The sequence below is a fragment of the Haliaeetus leucocephalus genome, unplaced genomic scaffold (assembly GCF_000737465.1).
Source record: "Haliaeetus leucocephalus isolate CR32 unplaced genomic scaffold, Haliaeetus_leucocephalus-4.0 Scaffold450, whole genome shotgun sequence".
In the NCBI taxonomy this organism is placed as follows: Eukaryota; Metazoa; Chordata; class Aves; order Accipitriformes; family Accipitridae; genus Haliaeetus; species Haliaeetus leucocephalus.
The window spans coordinates 3,769,670-3,788,860 of record NW_010972886.1 but is presented as its reverse complement, the minus strand read 5'-3'; the positions used below and the strand labels follow the sequence as shown (position 1 = coordinate 3,788,860).

At 36.3% G+C, this 19,191-nt stretch overlaps 1 protein-coding gene across 4 annotated transcripts in view; it reads right to left on the bottom strand.

The window, feature by feature from the left end:
• AHI1 (Abelson helper integration site 1) overlaps positions 1-19,191 on the bottom strand; it is a 97,404-nt gene that overhangs the window by 28,082 nt on the left and 50,131 nt on the right. Inside the window, exon 20 of one of the 4 annotated variants that reach the window (XM_010574654.1) lies at positions 14,618-14,678. The exons of the other annotated variants lie outside the window; for them this stretch is intronic. Coding sequence (XP_010572956.1) covers positions 14,674-14,678 — 5 coding nt within the window. The 3' untranslated portion in view covers positions 14,618-14,673. Of the gene's footprint in view, positions 1-14,617; positions 14,679-19,191 lie in introns of those variants that run through there. 4 annotated transcript variants of the gene reach the window in all.

Below are 19,191 nucleotides of genomic sequence, written 5' to 3'. Positions count from 1 at the left end.
TTCTTGTTCACCTAAGGAAAAGGTGTATTACCTCCAAGTACTTCTGGACTGTATGTTTATGTCTGTGAGTACTCCTGTGCAGTCTCTATATTTAGCTGCTTGTCAGGTGAAAATTTATGGTTAGACTGATATCCCCAATTAAGCCTCAGTAAAGGGCAGTGCAGACCTGTTCTGCTGCAAGCGTAGGAAAGAGACAGAAGTGTAACTCAAAGATATAAGGAGTGCTGTACTGAATTCTAGCTGCTAGCACTGGTTTTGACTTAAGTGTTTTACATGACTAGAGCCTTTTTGCAAAACAAGCAGGAAATTCTTATTACTTCACTTGAGGTATATAAACATTAAATAGACCACAGCACACTTGGGTCCAAATATTCTACGCTCCACAGAGCCAATGCTGTTTGTTCATATTGATCATACCTATTGGCTACCCCAAACTAGTCTTTAGTGTTATCTGTTAATTGTTTTCAGTTATCAAGCATTCCTTTAGTAGCTCCTACATTCAGAACAGTCATTAAAAAAACCCAAACGACCCCAAACCCTGTTCAAATCTTCCTCATTCACAAAACAAGGTCCATTCAGCAAGAAAGGGAATATCCATCCCTTCTTTCTCAAATGATGCAGTAGATTTTTAAAGCAATTTTACACAGCTATTGGCTTGACGTGGTTCCATGCTTGATGAAGCATGTAAATGACACTGAGCAGGTGTGACTAACAGCCTCAGCACTGCTTGCTTTGGTTATCTCTAATCCAGGCTGTGCAAACTTTTCAGCTACTATAGTGAGGTATTGAAATTGAGGTCAGGATTGAAGAAGGACATTTCCACTTCACTCAAAAATAAGGTTTACAGGACACTGTGATGTGTTGGGACTCTCAGCCTGAGCTTATACAACGGTCATTAAATCCCTTGTAAGGTCAAACCTGAAAAAAACCCAACACCCAGGTTAATCTAGACTGTCATATCTTAAGGATGCTTCAGAATTACTAATGGAGAAGCATTTTTATTGATTCAGAGGGTTTACCTGAACTCTCCAACAATCTTCCTTCTTAACAGCATTTGCTGTCTTCACCTTCAAAACTTGTACATCTTGAGAAGCTAATCTTCCCTATGAAATTATTAACATTTGAATTACTGTATTTCCTGTTACTCTGCATTGATTCTTCAGTGGCCTCCTTTATATGGAATTGTACATGAGAAGAATAAATTATTTCTAGAAGAACCTACTGCTAATGTCTAAATGTGATGTCAGATGTCTCAAAATGATATATGCTGTTGCTTTTTCTCAAATGATCAGAATTTTCACATTGACACAATTTAACAGCAGGACAGCTCTTCTTCATGGGCCACGTAATCCTCTCGCTACAATTATCTTCTGAGTCCAAGCATGTGCTGACTTTAGGTAAATGCCTACCAGAGAACTGGTATTTTTTGAAAAACCGTGTAGGTGTCTGCCTTGAGAGGGAGTCTGAAACTGTATTAATTTCCTGTATAATTTGAACAGTGAACTGGTAGTCTATCCTTAGTTCCCCCAGGTCACTTCTGGTGATATATTCTCTGCCAGTATAACTGCAACTAAAGAGAAAAGAAGACAGAAACCAAATAGTTGTCCTCCTGTCCAAAGCACATGTCTGTACTACCAAGTTCCCAGTTTTTATTGCATGCTTTCACTGAAAAACTACCCTCTCCTCTAGATACGTGCATTAGTGTGAAGTGATCAAATTCTAAATAGTTGGGCTGAAATACACAGGAAGTAGACGAGTTCACTTCCAAACAGATTAGATTTACACAGAAATTTCTAACAGCAACAATGCCCCAAAATAGCACTTGAAATAATTAAGAACACTTCCTTTTAAGTAACAGCATCTTTAGCTATTATATTTGTTTTAAATTAATAGCAAAAGAGCCAGAACAGGGGAAAAAAGTCCTTCTAGGGAGTCTAGGGAATGTAATTCCACTATTATCCTATTGGATTGTCTACAATCACCTAGTATTTAACGTTTATGTGAAAAATTCCTCTTTTAATAGAGGCTGAGAGAACATTCATTACAGAATTTATGTTTTAATTAACTTTTCAAAAGAAGGCTTTTTCTCCCTTTGTGAAATGCTCTTGATAAATTAAGTCTTTAATAAAGGTATCTGTGCATCATAATTCTCCAAGGATTCCTGTCTCGTGGAATCTACAGTTAATGAAATCATCTAAAAGTTCATCCTGGAAAATCCTCAGAAAAATCACAGAACACCAATGAACAAATACATAACTAAGAAAACTGAAAAAAGTTAATATTCAGACATATCTGCGACAAACCCCTCTAAAGCATGCAGAGTGGGAAAAAAAAAATAATCTTACCTATTCCAGTTCCACATTATTGTATTTTAAATTGAGTTTTACTTTCAGTTTACACTAATTATTAATGTCTAAAAAGCCCACAAACAAATCCTGAAAGACAAGAAAATAAACTATGCCTCTAGGAAATGGTATTTTGTTATTGCAGATATTCTTCTTCTAATTTATATTGTGGCTCTTGCAATATGGCATAGTTAAAATACACCCAAATAAACAACAAACACTGGGAAAACAAAGTCAGCTCAGATATGAGATGAGTATGTATATATCAGCTCACTCCTTCTCCTACTCATCTTCTGTGGCTTTAAACTGTTCCCAGTAAACAGAACTATGTTTTCAGCACAGTCACCTGTTCAAAAGTATGACCTTTGTGACCAAAACTTATTTTTAGTATGTAGTATAATCTCTACTTTAGGCTTCAAAGGAAAGTTTTGAGTTATTTTAAAAGTAAAAGCTTTCAGAGCAGCATTACTCAGTTTTTTTTGTGTAATTTTATTTTTCAAGCTATATATATATATCTCTCAATATAAGAGAAAGAAGGTAATTTTGTAATGATCTAAATATATATTAATCTTCCCTCAAAGGCTTTATCCTCACAACAATTATGCTTTAATAGATCAAACAGAATTCATTAAATAAAAAGATTGTTTATCTATTGGATAAGAACCTGTTTTCCTTTACTTAAACACAGAATCACAAATACTTTCAAAACTCACCACAAACATTTTCAGATGGAGTTCACATAAAATTAAAGGAATGGATGCATCCACTTAACACAAGCTTACCTTTTTGTTTCACCAGCAAAACAGATGTTTTACTAATATGCAATGCTGTATGTAAAAACCCACTTGAAATTCTGGTCTACATAACTTAGTCTAGCACCTATGATTTTGAACATACTCCAAATTGAACAGGAGAATATATAGGACCAAAGTGTATTGAAAATTGTTTCAATGAAGTTTAATCTCTATTACAGCTTTTAAAACTACTTTGGCTGTACGTAGACTAAGAAAACTATATTCAAAAGCAGTTCTAAGTGAGACAAGGAACAGAGTATTTTTAGCATTCTTTCTAAAACAGCGTTCTCTTTGTAACTAATAGGACGCCAAAGGAAATGGTTAATTCTCTTGAGAGCCCGCATCTTGCAAACCATTTAAAATGTATATTCTCAAAACAGTTCTCACATGCTATGTTTAAGTGTGTATATACAAAGTGCTGTGATGGCATCACTACTGAATGCAAAGGAATTCTACAAATGCCTGTAAGATTTTTGCAGTGTATTCTGCACTGACAGAAGTCTGCTCAAAATCAGGTGAGCCCACGCTGTACTAGCCCTCTCCTTGTCTTTTCCCCACTTTTTTCTTCTATCAGAGCATCTGGAAAAGACTGAACTATCTCCTCAATGTCGTTCTTTTTTTCCAAGTGGGCTTCCAATTTGTTAACCTAAATCTATCCATTTAAAACCAAACCACAAAATCTATAGGACAAATGAAATCCCTCTCTGTTTACTCTTACTTTCTCTAAGTTATATAGAGAAACTTCTGTTAATTTATTTTAACAGTCAGATATGAGAGCTGTTTTCATGCTGTATGCACTTAAAAAAATGAGACAGAGAGAAGCCTTAGCTCTACTGCTGCCACATGTCACTCCTCCAGTTAGTGCAAAGGTTGATCTAGGTGGCAATGACATAAAATGCAAACCAAAACAAAAAAACCAAACCCAACTCCCCTCCACGATTAAGCCAAAAGAGAGCTGTGCTGATAGCTGGAAAAGCACTTCTTTTTGTTTCCCTTCCCTACCACTATTAATACAATGAAAACTTGTAAACTTACAAAATGAAAGAAACTTGGGAACTTATGTCAATAGATCAGGCTCTGGTTGCCATTCAAAATACTATACTATACAGAAAAGTCTACACAGAAGGATAAGCTTTCAATAAAAACAGTATGCAATATTTAGCTTTTTAACCAATTGTTTACTAAATGCTGATATTAAAAACAGTTATCTAGAAAAGTAACTCTAGGGAGTTACGCAATTCAGTACCATGCAGTTCCACACATATTGCTGCAGCTTCTTTCACACCAGCACGTGATTTTCCAGTAGATGCCCCAACTCCAGGTATTAGGAGAACTCTGACTTCCCAAACCATGAGTCAGTCACAGTCTTCCTAAACTGAGAAAGACAACTGGTCTACTGTGCTTAAACACAGTAACTTTCTTATCCAAGGACTGGTACAGTTCTCTCTAGCTACCGCGTCTGGTTGTCTCTGACTCCCCAGCCCAAATGACCAAGTTTGCCCTTGCAGCAGAGCTAAGTGAACACTGGAGCAGTGGAATGGAGCAAGGCTTGAATTCACACCTGTAGATCCACAGAGAGATACCTTCACTGTAACATCAACTAATTCCAATCCTCATATAAGAGACCTCAGAATCAGACAGCACTAACACACAAAAAAATTATGCTTCTGGCAGTACTATATCCCACAACATAATTTTATCTACCATCAGCCAAAAGAATGCATAGAGATATTCATTCAAGGTTAGCCATCGTTTTCATTCCTGGTTCAAGGTGTACAAGGGCACATATGTGTATTTGCTCTGTATCTTAGAATAATCCTCCAGAAGGAACTATGGAGATAGTCTGTCACTGGCTTTGAGAAGAATACTGTTTCATATGAATATATTTATCCTGTACTTAGGCACAATCAACAGGTAGAATTTGGCCCCTATTTACAAAAGGTATAATGAAGTAAAAACTATTGCATCACAAAAACAATTAAAAAATCCAACTTTTTAATTAGAGATTAAAATCAAATACATTTAGCAGCCTACACACCCACCTAATTATTTCTGAGTAATCTTATCAAATCATCATCTTACATTTTTCTTGCAAATGTTAAGTTTCTACAGTACCATATATAAACAATGCAAGTAGTAGCACGTGTCCCAAGCATTCTTTTGAAGTAAAGAACATTTATTGAATTCATGCTAATCAGGAATGTGCTAATTTATGACAATCTCTAACGTTACATCATAATGGCAGTAGATACAACTGAAAATGAGCAGGGGTTATCGTATCCAGTTGTTTCTACAATGTAGAGAACAGAAAGTGACTCTACAGCAAACATCAATAAACCTGCACAGATATAATCAGCATTCTGAAATCAGATTGGCAATATTATTTACAAGTTCTAGATAGCAGATAAAAAGATGTAAGGAAAATGCAGACTATGACACATACTTTGTATTAATAAGAGTTATTTTTCTTCCAGTGCTGCAGATATCCTGTGAAAAGTCATTATTAGTTTTGCTAAGCTCACCAGGACTATTTAAATGCAAACAAATTAAATTAAATTTGAAAAGAAACTTATTTTGTATTATATTAAATAAAGCTTGTAGTGTTACCCTATAGAAAAAATACTTCATGAAATACAGAAACTGCTGTCCTTTAAGAGTTGTAGATGCCCAACACTGAAGTAGCAACCTTCACTTTTGGGTTTGGTAATATTTTTGCTTCTGCATTAACTTACTCTCCCTGAATCAGAGGAACTGGAGCTCTTAAGCAGGATTTATGCTTATCTGTTTCCTAAAAATTTGTAGTACAGTTAAATTTGACTTATTAATATACTTAATTTCTATGTAATACAGTTAAATAGAATTTAACTCTATCTGTAACTCTTGAAGTCAAGTATCTACTGACCTAAGGTCTACTCATGTTTTTAGAAAATGTACTTCACTAGGGATAAAGGACAAAGAATGAAAATTATGCAAGGAAGGAAAACAAAGTAATTTACTTTGCATGGTTCCTCTCACAGCTGAAATTCAGCAATGGCTAGTTACCCACAGTTACTTAAACCAAATTAGCCTGTTGCTCTACAAATGGAAAGCTGTAAGTAAGAAAATATGCTTAGAATATCACAGATACTTTTCAAAATCAGCCATTAACATTCTGGCAATGCAAAGTCTTCTCAGCTGAGAAAAAATAGCCAGGTACTGCATGAACTATGTCAAATCAAATCTTGGGGGAAAAAAAAAAATAAATCTTGTAACTGCCTGAAGAACATATGCAGCATTTTTCTAACATTTGCATTCAAGGAAAAATGCAACATCATATGTAATATGCTCGAAAAAATGAGTCAGCTTGGCATTTCAGGTCTTTATCATGACTGGAATATCCACTAGTTTGTACCTAGCCTACTTTCTCCATTAAATTAGCACTATCAGCCAGTACTGAATATTAATTTTGAGAAAATATTAGCAGAAAATTCCATGACATTGCCAAACAACTAATACATTATTAAACTTGAAAAATGCAGGATCATTGGCAAGACACTAAATCAGGAAACCATTACATAAGAATTTTAATATGGTCTAAAATCAAAAGAGTAAGAAAAAAAAAGTTCATAGCAGATATACTTACTGTATTTTCAGAAAAAGAAGGCTTTGTCTTTTAAGTTTACTTTCCATTTTGTAGTTTAGAAACTAGATTGGTCAGGTATTTGAGGAGAATGTGTGTGTGGTAAAACTGACCTACCACATATGAGTTTTTGCATGCACACTTTCAAGTTTTCAGACAATTTATGAACAAACTAAGAAGAGTTTTTCTACATATCAGTGATTAGAATATGTATGAATAAGTAAGTCCTTTCTAATTTATTTCCAACTGCATACAGAAATAAAATAATGCCCTGTAGCAACTTTGGTAACAAAATCTGAATACACTTCCTTGTAAATAATATATGACAAAATGCTTGAGACTAATACTGGTGTCATCCATTACAGAGGAAAACATACTGAAAAGTTAAGTTCAACATTAAAGAAACACATTGCAGATCCAGTCGGGCACAGATTTCAATGATGTTGATTTTTCAGTGTCCTTCACCTATAAGTTCTGCAAAGTTTTCTAGAATGCAATAGCTGCCTGCTTTTACAGCAGTGGATTTTTAGAAAGTATCACTATTGCTATACTCTCAGCCTTCAGCCACCATACAGATACTCTAGCAGAAGTTACACAGGTTATACAAATATGTGGATACCAAATGTTATGCTACTTTGGAGAAAGTAAAAAAGATGACTTAGCCACTAAGTCATCTTTTTAGTACAGGAAACCCTGGTAGAAAGCTTGAATTATCACTTGACAAAGAGCTGAAAAGCAATCTGTTCTAGACAGATTTTTCCTTGGGTCTTAGATGGAGGATATGCAAAAAAGTAAGCATGGAAAGGAAACCGTTTGCAAAGAACATTGTTAGGAGGCAATACTCCCTTTCATTTCCAAAGCGATACCCCATCTGAGGAGAGGTAAAAGACGGAAAACCAAGACAGGCAGGTTCATAAAGAGGGACTGTGCCCAGCATTGGGCCAAGACCACATTTCCAGAACTCTGGATATTCTGGAGAAAACAGACTTCTCTCCAAGGTTCAATCAGCAACTCAAATAACTGCAACTCATATTAGGAGAAAGTAAGACTTTACACTATCTCAGAGTCAAGCCAGCAAGTAGAAGTTACAGTCCTATCCAGTGAATTTGTATCTTATTTCTACAGGAATCTTACAAACAAGAATATTTGCACAGCAAGTCTAAAGATGTAAACAAAAATATTAATGTAAATTATATTCAGAATGAATACAGAAGTACTATTTGACTAAATATTTACTATAGTATCATGACATACAATTTGATTAAGTACTTAATATAATAACATGACAGCTTTTTTCACATCATCACACAGGTAGTGCCAAACTGATAAAAACTGCAGTATTTTAACATGTAAGCTTAATTACATCACCCATCCTCTCTGGTTTGACTAACAGCAGCAGCTAAAATCACTACTGACTATGCTCATACGGCATCTCCAATAATCCAAAATCCACATGAGAGCAGCAACTGCTAAGTTCACATAATCATCAGTAAGAGAGAGGGGATTACTGAGGTCTGAATATTCAAAGGCCAGGAAATTCTTCTCCAAAGCTTATTATGAAAGTAACCCATTTCTATACATTATGCATTATGAAAGATATCTAGGTTTCTTTAAAACTGACTTAATTGCTAACTGCTACACAAACATTTGTTTCTTCAGAAGGACTAAACAACTGTACAAAACACAGAAAACTGTCTAGTAACACTGTAAGTTTGGAACTCTCAAAGCATATGCCTTAATAGCCTTGTTCACATAAAAGCACACAGTTGTTATATCTTCCTAGATGGTTTTTGCACAGTCACATGTGCCAAATTATTAACTCAAGAACTGGCGATACAGACAACGCTGGACACACCTTGTTCTCTTTGCGTGATTCCTGGAACTTACCCCCAAAATTATTTGTTTTGGTAAGAAAATCTGATTTGCAGGAAGATTCTTAATTCAAACCACAATTTCAGTTGCTGAAGATCCTTTACCCATACAAGTAGACAAAAAAAGATGTAAGTGTCCTTTATGCTCTTTAGCACAAGGAAACCAACTTTCCAATAAAGTACTGTTATCAAGGTACACATGATGTGGTATATTATACATGTGTATTAAGTGGGCACTGCACTCCAGATTTTCCAAATAACAGTAGCACAGTTACTTTTCTTCTCCTGTTGGTTCTGCTTTTTAGACAGAAGCAGCTGAATCTGAAGCAAATATAATTGGGCTGAACATGCTGTTAGATTGCACTGCCGGACCCAAAAGGTGAAAAGTTACCACTAGTTAATCAATATGTAGTTCAAAACACAAGTTCTGAATACATTTCTAAAATGAAAAATGCCAAGAGTGTGACTTGGTGTCCTTAAAGAAGATAAACACCAAACTCAGTTTTAGCTTGTACCTGGCTTACAAGAGAAGTTCTTCAACCAGCAACGTGCACCATACATAAATCATTATTATAGAGAGGTGAACTCTGCTTACATGTGGTTATCCATAAATGAAAATTCAAAGATGCAAGTATTAGGAAAATAGAGTCCATTTATGATCTTCACCCGAAAATGACATCTTACAAAGTGAATCTTAGCACTTACAGTCCTTGCTAGGAAAAAAAAAAAACCCACACCTAGGGGAATTACTTCTTATACTCTACTGGTGAATAGTGACAACCAGAAATTTGGTGACAGAATTCTCAGAACATTTTCTGCTACTAGGCAATTTATCACACCAAAAGATGCTCAACATATATTATTAAATAAGCTCCAATTTTCTATATTTTATTCTTTGGTGTATTAGCTGCAGCAGTCTGCTTGCTTTGACCACTCAGGCTCTGAATGGATTCCAGAAAGACCTGTATCAGCATATGTCACTGCAACATCCCTCAGCTAATCTGGAAAAAAAACCCCCAAACAATCAATGATGCACCAGAAGGTAGCACAGGCAGCTGAAGTAGACACAGTGGCCCTCTATTCAAAACAGAAGATATTGACAGGAATAGGAAAAGGGGATGTGATACCCAGAGGCATATGGGGATGTGATATGGTAGAATCAATCTTCAGATGAGAAATACAGCTTCAAATACTATCTGTTATGCAGTCTCAGTAAGAGTCTTCTGCAGAAAGACTACCTGGCATGCCAGAGCAAAGCCTGGGGTCAAGTGAGCAAGAAAGACTCCAAGGAATTTTTTTTAATTTGCCTATGTGTCATTCAGAACTTTTTTCTCTGACCGAGGAAGTAAAAGCTGAAGAAACTGAGCCCTAATTGTGAGGGTAAAAGATGAAGAAGGAACCTGTGCTATCTGCTCCTTCACTGGAGCATGCCATAAGATTGCAGAAAACACTCAAATACAAGTTTTCAAGAGTAGAGTTTTAAAGCAATTCTACCACCTCATTTGAAGCCAACAAGCAATGAGTCACTGTTCCTTACAACCTACAGTGAGCAAGAAAGCAAGCTAACAGTGAGGAGGCAAGCTCCAGTGAAGCTCTCATTTCATCTGCATCAAAGCAGCACGTTGAGGCCAGCTCTGTAAATAATACTGAGTCACTAGGTTGTGTGACAATAGCAACATCTAAGTTACACACCCGTAGAGGCCTTCACTTCTCTGTATGTGCCTTCTGCTTTCTTAATGCTTTCCCAAGCCACCATCCTCTATCATTACTTTCTACAGGACTGACATGGTCAGTATCAAGCTACACTGGTACCACAGCCTATTGCAGGGCATAATATGGACCACAGATACCCAAAGTTAATGTAAAAGGTTTCACATTAGTAGAATGAATCATGTGAGGGAAGCTTGCTCTCACTGAACTTGGTGTTTTGAGGCACCAGCAACGAGGGTAGCAACAGTTGCATATGAATCCATGAAAGTCTAGTTGTTTCACACAGATAAAAATCTATCTACAAAATTAGCAGGGGTTTTTTAAAAGAGTTGAAAAAGTATGTATGTATACCAAAAAGCATGGATAATATATCCTAAAAGTAAGGAATTTTTTTTTAAAAGTATACTTGGGATTTGCTCGCTTGCCAAAACCAGGAATGAAGTCAAAGGACCTAGGTCTCCTCTTGACAGAGGGAGATGCCTCCCTCCTGTGCACTATGGCTGCTACTGGGTCTTTTGCACAGTCCTCCCAGCTCCTCTGGAAATGATAGGAACAGAAGGATTAGAGCAATACAAGGAGGGATCAACATCCTCTTTTTTATTCACTCATGCTTATTGCTCTACAGACAGCATCCTTGCTGACCTGAACTTTCTGCTGGACAGGGAATTGATACTTTGCTGCACAACCCTCAGGCAGAACTGTTTCCACCTCTGAAACCAGCTAGAATTGCATTTAAATATGCACTTTTTTAACACTTGCTGTCTTGTAGCTCAATAGCCCCCAAATTACAGACAAGCTCTATTTAAAGTACAGACAAGCTCAGACTGAAAACAGTTAACAGGACCTCTCTACTTAGGAATTAATTAGATTTGGTTGTTTTAGGATCCACATAATTGAGAAAGTAAGGGCACACTCAGGCCAAATCACTTTTGGCAGAGTCTTCCCACAGTACTACGTCACACCCTGATTTTGCAATCTATATCCACTGCTGCCAAACAGAGAGTAATGCTTCATTTAATCCACACCCTTGTATAATTTGGCTGAGAGTACTTCCTTTAGCCTGAAGGCACAGCAGTAATTACCCTAACATACACCAATTTCAAGTAAATATAAATGGTGTGCTTTTGATAAAGTTTTTGGAATCTTCAAAGATTGCTGTTATTGTGCTCTGTATTTAGTGTAATTTTTAGTGAAATATTTTAATTAACTTGCCTAGAAGAAATATGAAAAAGAACATATAATAAAGGAACATGTGTATCTTTGATCTCAGTATAAACAATTCTAGCAAGTTTAACTAGAAAATACAAACTCTTCTGACATTTATAACCTCTTATCAATCAGATAGAGGAAACTGGATAACCAACCTTTTAAAATAGAAGAACTATATTGTCATTAATGTTAATGGTTTTGTCTCTGTGTCTTTACTATTCTGTTGGAACATTTTTGTGGTTAGATGAATCTATTTATACACCTTTTGTTTTCAAATTAAAAAAACACTTTTTACTATTCATTTTATAAATGTAAACACTCAGCTCTCCTACCTTAAAACAAGGTCCTGTATTCAAGCCTTGAGCCAGAACTCTGACAGTGGCAACTGATGTTGGCAGCACAGCAGGGCCACAGAGCTCTCAGGAAGTTCTTTCCCCTGCAGGTCGCCTGAACTGCCTGTAAGCCATGGTGAGGGCACAGCTGTGTCCTGGTACTCTTAATTTTTATTTTCTGCCAAAGTTGGCTGCAGGGTGGAACATCCCAGAGATGGCTCTAGTGACTGAGCAGGAGTAAGATCAGGGAAGTACATGCAAAGGTTGGCTGCAGGTGACAACTGAGCCTTCGTAATCTATTTGCACTGAAGAAACTGAGACACAGTTTCTTCAAAATGGAAATGGTATGGCAAAATAGCTTATAAAAGAACCAGAAAGGCATAAAAAAAATATATTCTTGTGATGGATGCTTCTATTGTTTTAAAAGAAAATTAACTTTGAGAAAAATATTCTTTAGTTGAATTTTTCAGTTCTTCCATTCTGCTATGAGCAAATAATAATAATAGAAAAGTTTTATTTTCTTTCTCCCTTCTCTCTTATACTTTTCCCTTAAGCAACAGTGAGATGCACGACTACCTTAAAATGAATTATCATTTTCCTCAGGGGAGTTCCCATTCAAATTAGCACACAGACATACATAAAAAACATTTTAGACCTAATATTCTTCTGCTTTGGTAAAAATATTTTTACCTAACTTCAGTGTAGTTAAATCAGTTTGCACTTGCTGAAGAGCTGATCTGTGGTGTTTAGCTGGTACTTTGTCTCTACTCAGTTCTCTTACACTCTTTTGAAAAGTAAAGAAAAAAATCTGGTACTTGATTCTAAAACTTAATCCATTATCATAATTTCTTTGTGACTATGCAGTGCTTTATAGTTAAAAAAAGGCCTTGTAATGAACATAAAGGTATTAACTTTGGTTAAGAACCAAAAAACCAGAATAATATGCTGAAAAACTGGGGACTAAAATAAGCCAAGTTTATTCACTTACAAAGTACTAGTTTTATGCACTCTCTCGTAACAGTTTTCATAAGTTATTGTTATCCAAACTGGGTGGTGGTGGAGGTGTTTAAGTAATTCAGTTTCCAAAAGATGGAAAACATACATACTTGATCCAATCAGAGTTAGAAGCAACTGATTTCTACAAATTACAGCAAAACGTGAGAATTCTGCAAAGTTGCAATTAGATATTTGTTATAATAACAAAAACCAATTCATATTTCTACATTTAGGAATGCAAAAGAAAATTGTAGGCAATATTTTCCATTTTTTAGAACCACTGTCCCATTAGAATAATTAAATGAAAAGGCCACATTTCAAAAAAATTCCATCTGCATAAAAATGTTAGAAGAATTCTCCTGAAAATTTTTATATGGTTAAATTTCTGAAAAATGTGTCAGACAGGGTCAGTTCTTCAAATACATGACAGAGCAGGAAAACAGCAAAATTGCATAAAAACATAGAATAACTGAGAAGTGAGAGACAAGTATTGGGCACATATTTCTTCCATCTTAATGCACATTCACCCTTTTCGAATACATGACAATCTTCTATAAGCAGATTGTAGCTTGCAGGAAGCTAACCATTCTGCAAGCATTTCTTCTTATGTATTCTTAGACCACTTTCTATTTTGGCAGCACCTCTACAGGACATACTAATAGGTGTTCTGTATTTCTATAAAGTTTAAGACTTATAGACAACTGGTAGTAGACTACTAATCAAAGATATTTCCCCCACTGGACTGCCTGATCACATTGAGGCCATTACGACTAACCCATAGTGAACAGGAAACTTGCATTTCTCCCTCGGTAGTAGTAAGGATAAATAAGAAAAGATAAACATATATCAGGCCACCAGGGAAAAAACTACTAAAACCCTTTTGCACAGACCTCAACGTCACATCATTATTTTCTTAATCGGTATCACAAAAAACCCCCACCCAGCAGACTCACTGATACTAATAAAATTGAGAGACTGTCTTTGCTTACAAAAAGGGAGTAGGTAATGTTTAATAATCTCACGTTCTCATATATAAAAGTAAGGAAAATTAGTTTCCATCATCACCTATTCCTCCTAGCAGCTTGTATTACACTCAAACCACTTTCAACTAATAGTGTGGGTACTGAACCACTTTTAGGTATGTATTTGGTACTCTTCACCACAATATCCTCCTGCCCCAATTTTAAGAAGATGTGGGGCTAAAAAGAAATATCTCAAAGTGACTTAGACAGTATGGCAAATTGCTACACCATTTCCATAGCTCTGATCCGTGCAGCCCTGCAGGCTTAATTGCTTTCCCAATCACAGCAAATCCAAATTAAGCTGTTGGGTGAGCTAATGAGGGAACACACATTACAGTTTAACAGTGAACGGATATACCCAGATTCTTTCAAGACAAAATCGAGAGTTCTTTTCTTATGATTATATTCTCCACAAGAGATCTTTTACACACACTCAAGCTATTTCTCTTAAAAAATGAATGAGATCTCACTCCTACTTTAAAATTTGATAAAATATTTACAGTAATATGTTAGTGTCAAAAAAAAAAAGTACATATTCAGTGATCTGTGTGTCATTCAATTCGCCTGAATGGATTGGATCCCAGTAAACAGATTTCTCCAACTGGCACTCCTACTGGCACTCCCACTAAACAAAAATGGTCCCCCAAGGTCAGCATTATCTAACTTCAGCACAGCAGTGTGGGAAAGCCGGCAATGCTGCTGGCTGTACCGCATGCTTTCTCTGAGTCGTCCTCCATCTGCCAATCAGTTCTTTCAGTCCTCTTTGAAAATGCCATCAACCTGTATCCAAACATAGCCAGAGATATCTACAAATATTGTATTTCATGTTATACTTGGACTATATATTACACACACATGCAACCTTCAATTAATATATACTGTAATCTTTTTTAGTATCTCTTCAGGACATTTTATTACTGTTTATTCTCAAATTAGAAAACTAAGCTATCCTAATAGTAAAACTGAATTCAATTGTTCATTTGATACATTTTCAATGATAGTTTGCATGAGTCTTTTTTTCCCTTAACAATTTCTTATTAAGAGATGAAAAGAATAAGGCCACACTGAACTAGCTTTCTACACACATTCTTCCTTAAGTGGCACAAAATTATATGAGAAGCAAGATTAATACGCCCCAAAACAAACAAATAAAAATGTTAAAGTCCTCCAGGACTGTGGTGGTACTGAAGATAAATGTTATAGAGTTGGGAAGAAAGTATGAAATATTGAAAAAAAGTAATCAATGATACAAACACAGGTATGAGGATGTAACTTTTGACAGTGTTTCTGCAGTATCTCTGCAAAAACTTGAATTTTGCTACTTGATGTACATCCTTTTTCTGCTTCTAAAACAAACAAGAATCAAGATAGCATTCTAAGAGCATTTAGTTGATGCATAAATATTTTTGATATCTGTGGTGTAGAAACCTATTTCACTGTTTGCTTGAGACTGAAAAAAGAAGTTTTAAATAGTCTATCAAATATAACGGAGGACTTAAATGAAAAGCCAGTTTTGTTATTATCTTCAGAGGGTGCTTTGAAGCTTTCACTTTATATAGGTGGAAAACACCTTTGACTGTCAGTTGTGTTAATGGAAAGAGAATTTCTAATTCTTCTCAACCCTGCCAAAGTGTTTTTTTGTTTTTGAGATTTTTTAAAGATACAAGAACCATCACGTTTCTAGCACATACGTAATTAATTTTTAAGAGCAGGTTTAATTAACTGGTTTTATTGAAGTCAAAATTTTAGTGAAAAGATCTGTGCAGTATTTATAGTCAAGCTTCAATCTCCCACATAGTTAACAATTAGGGTCCCTGCTAATTACAATTACTTGAAACCTAAAACTTATTTTAGAAAACATGCCCTGAACACAGTGGGAGTTACTGAAGAGTTGCTGTTGAATAAAGCCTAAAAATGCAGGCCGTTTCTTTCATGGCATGCCATGGATCTGCAAAACAGTGTCTGAGAGTATAGGAATGTGATTTCACTGTCCAAAGATGCTCACAATGTTAAGGAGGGAAGGCAAACAAAACCAGAGGGGATGTTAATGTCTCTCAGAGAACAGGTAATTGAAAGCTGGAGCTTTTGCTACTTCCTTTTTTGTTTAAAAAATAAGAACTAGGAAATGTGTTATCCTGGAAGAAGGTACAAAGATGAGAACATGACAAGGAAAAGACAGCAATGTCTAAGATGAAGTCCTGGATAATGCTACAGTGCAGTGCTGCAGAGTAGTACTGCAGCACAGGTATGATAAAATTAGCACTGAAGCATGAGCGTAAGTAGAGCTATGCAGCACAAGGAAGGTAAAACCTCAATTCTGACTATCAAATACAGGTCTTAGACAAATTTTCTTATTACATAAAAAAAAAAAAAAAAGAAAAGAAAAGAAAGAAGAAAATCAGTTCAGCTTACATATTACATACTTTTAGGGACGGATTCCCTAAGCAATAATCAAGTAAGAATGAGTAATCTGCTACATATGCAACATGGAGAAATTTGACTAGAGCGAAAAATAGGACCAGCCATAAGACTTTATGAATCCAAATTACAAAGGTAAAACTCAAAGGGGATGACTTTCTCCAAAGACACACATCTAGCAAACTTTTCAAAAAACTGAAATAGCTATCAGCACAGCTGCAGCTTCACTGAGGCAGACAAAAAAACCCTGATATGGTAAAATGAGTTACACTCTCAATGAAAAATTCCAACGGACAGACTATCAGGATGGACAGTAAGAAAACTGAAGTTCCGTGCCTTCCTCTCAAATTTAACAATACCTTTGTGAGAGGAAGGCACACAACACACATTTCCTTAAATCTAAATTAATTTTGTTAAACTTTAAGAAATCTCTCTAATGAAGTGCTTTATACACAATGCATAAGAAACAAGTTCATCCAGGTCTTCTATCTGCTTTGTGGTACCTACTTCTTTAATTATTGTTTGTCAAAATTCATTACTTTTTTCTAGTAATTCTAACCACACTCTTGACAAAACTTTACATATATCTCTTGCATAGCACTCTATAGCATTGATGTGAAAGCAGTAGATGTTAACTTTGAATTTTGTAAGACTTTCAACACTGTCTCCCATAACATTCTTATAGACAAACTGATGAAGTATGGACTGTGCAAACAGACACTGCAGTGGACTGAAAATTGGCTGAGCTGCAGGGATCAGAGTTTTGTAACCACTTACATGAAATCTAACTGGAGATCAGTCACCAGTGGTACACTCCAGGGGTTGATACTGGGGCCCACACTATTTAGCATGTCCATTAATGACCTGGATGATGGGCCTAAGTGCACCCTCAGAAAGTTTGCAGATGATAAAAAAACTGGGAGGAGTGGCTGATACACCAGAGGGACATGCTGCCATTCAGAGTGACCTTGACAGGCTGCAGAAATGGTCCAACAAGAACCTCACAAAGTTCAACAAAGGGAAATGCAAAGTCCTGCATTTAGGGAGGAATAATCCCATGCACCAATGCAGTCTGAAATACAGAAAATACCATTTAAACATAGAAAAAACCCTTTAGACAGGGTCCTGAGCACCCTGCTCTCGGTGAACCTGCTTTGAGAAGGAGGGTTGAGGCTACATGGTCTCCAGAGGCGCCTTCCCACCTTGATGATACTGTGATCTTGTCTTTACCCATCTCACATAAAAAACATTCTATGGTTGAGAAAGGTGCTGAAGCTCTCTGATGACTAAAGAACAAATTATTTAATTTAGATCAAAGTTAGGATATCTAAGTATCACGTGTAAAACTCAAGATCAGGGATTAAAAAAAACATAACTGAACAAATATCTGACAATAGTTTACAACTGGAAGTTACAGCAGCTGGCATGCAGGAACCCAAACACTAGCAGACTGCTTCACTCTATATGGAGTCACTTCATGCAGGTAACAGTTCACCTTTTTGTAAAATTAATTAAATAATCAGAACGGGGTGCTCATTATAGAACAGAGGAAAGACTGAAAGAAGAGGCATCTTTGCTATCACACTATGAAATATACAAGGACGTATGAACCCAAGTGGTTTCCAAGTAACTCAAGTCTGCTTTCACAAAATAGTGTTGCTGAGGGAAGGGGCTATATTAGAATGATAAATGGCATTGAGCCGTATTTTCAGTGTTTCATGATTTTCCTTCACATAAAATATATTTATATTTATGTTTCTTGTTTGACTGCAATGTTGTGAGAGCCTGTGGACACAGGCTCTTTAGGAAGGACTGATAGGGAAGACAAGAATGGAGAGTGCTGTAGGGAAGGGAGGAGAGGCTCAAATGCGTAGAGCTACAGACCAGGTGACAGGTTTGTCAAGAACATATGGGTCAGAATTGGAAGAGAGGTCAAAAATATGGACATTGTGGAGGGCACCTGCTACAGACTGCCTGATCAAGACGAGGAAGTGGATAAAAACACCTTTAAACAGAGCAAGAAGTCTCGAAATCACAGGCCGTGACTCTCATGGAGGTTTTAAACCACCTCAGTATCTGCTCAAGAGACAAAAACCACGGGCTACAAGCAATTCAGACTTCTGGAATGTGCTGGGGACAACTTTTTGATGCAGATGCTGAACAGACTGACTAAGGGGGCTGCACCCCTGAGCATGCTAATAATGAATAAGGCAGAACTGGTTGAAGACAAAGGCAGTTCTGCCTCAGTGACCATGAGATAACTGATCTTGAGCGAAGTGAGGAAGGTAAATAGCAGAACAAGGAATAGGGCTTCATGAAAGCCCATATACATGTGAAAGTATGCCCTTGAAGAAAAGCCAAAACGTACTATATGTTTGAGGGTACACAGAATCCATCTGTTAAAAGTAATGTTCACTACTATGCCTTTTAAGCATGCCTGTTCATTTTATTTGAAGTATTACAAAATCACTTACAGCTATTTCTGCAAAAATATCTGGATACAGAAAGATTTAAAAGTCAGGAAAGATCTGCAGTATTACTGCTACTGCCCATAAATCACAAAGGTGGATACCCCATTTTTCCACTGTTTCCTACCTAAAGCAAGACCTAGATAATTGTCTTGTTAAAAGAAGAAAGTGCTGCATGTATCCAGGCTACTACACTGTCCATATCACAAGACATCAGCTACAACCTTATCAAGTTAATAAAGCATGCATATACACCAGTTACACGGTTAAAAAGATTGCTAACAGAGTTTAACACATGCTGCCTGTAGGGACTTCACTGTAACGGGAATTCTGCATTTGGCTTTAAGAAGCACTAAGTACACAGCAAAAAGTGACAGGAGAGCATGAGAATGAAAAGACTGAATAAC